General features: G+C 61.5%; 1 protein-coding gene across 2 annotated transcripts in view; it reads left to right on the plus strand.

The window, feature by feature from the left end:
- The window catches only part of SPIB (Spi-B transcription factor (Spi-1/PU.1 related)), a 6,796-nt gene extending 4,733 nt beyond the window's left edge, over nt 1–2,063 (plus strand). Inside the window, exon 6 of one of the 2 annotated variants that reach the window (XM_014550512.1) lies at nt 2–2,063. In XM_014550512.1, the coding sequence (XP_014405998.1) occupies nt 2–289 (288 nt within the window). In that variant the 3' untranslated portion in view covers nt 290–2,063. The remainder of the gene's footprint in view (nt 1) is intronic. The other variant, XM_014550511.1, reaches the window with a different exon arrangement.
- The last annotated feature ends 436 nt before the right edge of the window (nt 2,064–2,499 follow it).

Here is a 2,499-nt window from a genome sequence, read left to right on the forward strand (position 1 = left end):
GAAGCTGCGCCTGTACCAGTTCCTGCTCGGGCTGCTGACCCGCGGCGACATGCGCGAGTGCGTGTGGTGGGTGGAGCCGGGCGCCGGCGTCTTCCAGTTCTCGTCCAAGCACAAGGAGCTGCTGGCGCGCCGCTGGGGCCAGCAGAAGGGCAACCGCAAGCGCATGACCTACCAGAAGCTGGCCCGCGCCCTGCGCAACTACGCCAAGACCGGCGAGATCCGCAAGGTCAAGCGCAAGCTCACCTACCAGTTTGACATTGCGCTGCTGCCGGCCGCCCGCCGGGCCTGAGCCCGGGGCGCTCTCGGGGGGGCTCTCAGGGGCTCCAGGTCGGTGTCACGTTGCTGTCCCCTCACCCTAGGTCATAGGACCCGTGGATCCCCCACACTGTGAGGGTGGGGGGGCTGCCGTAATCCCTAAGCCCTGCTCAGGGCCCCTCTGGGATTCCCGCGTCACGTCCAGGGTCGCAGGACTATGTGTCTGTGTGGAGTGGGGCGGGCCGGTGCTTCCAGAACCCCAGCCAGGCTGGGGGGCCGCTGTGTGTCTGTGATCCCACAATCCCATGGGGGGGCAGGTGAGCCCACAGATGTTCACACCAGGATGGGGCGCTGCCAGCAGCCCTAGGCCCCGTTCAAGGTCTGGGGGACCTCTGCTCCTATGAGTCCCTCCCGTCAGATCTGACATCTCCTAGTTATGCCTGAGACCCCCCGGGATCCCTTAACCATAGCTCATATCTCTGTGCCCAGCTGTGACTCTCTTCCTATCTGTCCCCCCAAATCCCTCCATCATCTTTGGGGTCCCCTAGTTCTCTGGAACCGCCCTGCTACCACTTCTTTGTGTGTCTGGAATTCTCCAGTCACAGCTAGGGAGGCTCAGGGATCCTTCCGTCATGTCTGAAAATACTTGTCAGGTTTGGGGGGGGGCACCTCATTGAACCTTGTCATGTCTGGGCCACCTCTGCCTGGGATTCTCCAACCACATCCGTGCCCCTCTCTGGGATTTCCACCTGACATCCCCCTATGGGGACCCCACTAGCAGCTGAGTCGTCATGGGAACCCTCCCTCTCTTGGGGTGTCCCCTGTAGTCCCATTCTGCGGATCATTCTGGCCACTGAGCTGATTTCTGGGTGATCTTGGCAGCCCCCCACATCGTTTCTAACTGATGACCCACTCCTTACCCCTCACCCAGGGGGCAAGTCAGGCCCCCCGCCCCCGCCCCCTCCCCCAGCGGGGTTTTCTTTCATTCAAGGTCACAGTTTTGTTTGTTTTTGGAGGGGCATCCAATTTAACTGACATTTCAATGGAGGGAGATTTTGCAAAATCCTTCTGTTAAAACGTTGCACAATCCAGCGACCGGCTTTGGGGTGTGCAGGCTGGAGCAAGGCGGTGCTCCCTCCTCCTCCCCCCCCCCATGGGCCCCTGTTCGCCACCAACCCCCTTGGCTGTCATACCCTGGTGGCTTCTCTCAGTTGCCTTGACCCTCAGCCACCTGCACTTTGACCCCTGGGTGAACCCAGCTGGGTGAAGCCTGGATGGGCCGTGGGTGCTCTGCTTGGAAGCCCGAGGCCAGGGGCTGTGGCTGAACCGGAGTCCAGTCCTTGAGCCTCAGTGGCTGGGGGCCCTCGAGTCAAAGACGTGCTGCTTCTGGGCCTCAGTTGTCCCTTCTGTGAAAGGGGAGAGGAAGAGGAGGAAGATGGTGACAGTCCCTCGCAGCCCGTGGACAGGCCTTTGATGCAGCTCCTGCGATCACCACACCCCCACTGATGGCTGGAGGAGGCTGAGGGGGCGCATCAAGGACCCAGAGACAAGAGGTCCTTGCAGGGGTGCCGGGTGCTGGCAGCAGCAAGAGCAGAACAACCCCCCTGCCTTGGGGAGGGGCCAGCGTGGGAGGGGGGGGGGTGGCAAGATGTCCTCCCTGGGGCCTCCATTGCAAACGAGGTACCTTCTGCAGAAACCATCATCACCCCAAGTGTGGAATGAAATAAAATAAACAAAACAAATCAAGGTAGACGGGCCTCCTGGGACCCTTTGTCAGGGCCGGCAATGCTGGCACACGGCCTGCCGGCTCCAGGGACACCGGGACAGGGAGGGGGGTAAGAGAGGAGAGGAGATGGAAGAGGCGCTGAGAGCCAGACCAGGCTGAGCCTTGAAAACCATGATAAGGGGCTTGAGCTACAGGCACTGGTGGTTCCGTCCAATTTTGTCCCTCTCTTCCTGACCAAGGGGATCCTTCCCCTCCCTCTCCCTGCTGCCCTTTCCGTCCTCTCCCTTCCCTTCCTTTCCCCGCGCTCTCTCTGGGTCTCTGGCTCCACTCCTCCGCCCTTTCTGGTCACTGTCCTTCCTGGGACTCCTGTCCTCCCTCGGGCTGTGTGGTTGTCTGCCTGGTAACCCGTGACGCCACACGAAGGCAGCCTCCGGATTGGCTAGGCGCTCCTTGGGGGCGGGAAGTTTCCGGCTCATAGGGGGTTTTGGAGACGGGAAGGGGGAGGGACTCGTCTTCCT

Source organism: Myotis brandtii, unplaced genomic scaffold, assembly GCF_000412655.1.
Source record: "Myotis brandtii unplaced genomic scaffold, ASM41265v1 scaffold601, whole genome shotgun sequence".
Taxonomy (NCBI): domain Eukaryota; kingdom Metazoa; phylum Chordata; class Mammalia; order Chiroptera; family Vespertilionidae; genus Myotis; species Myotis brandtii.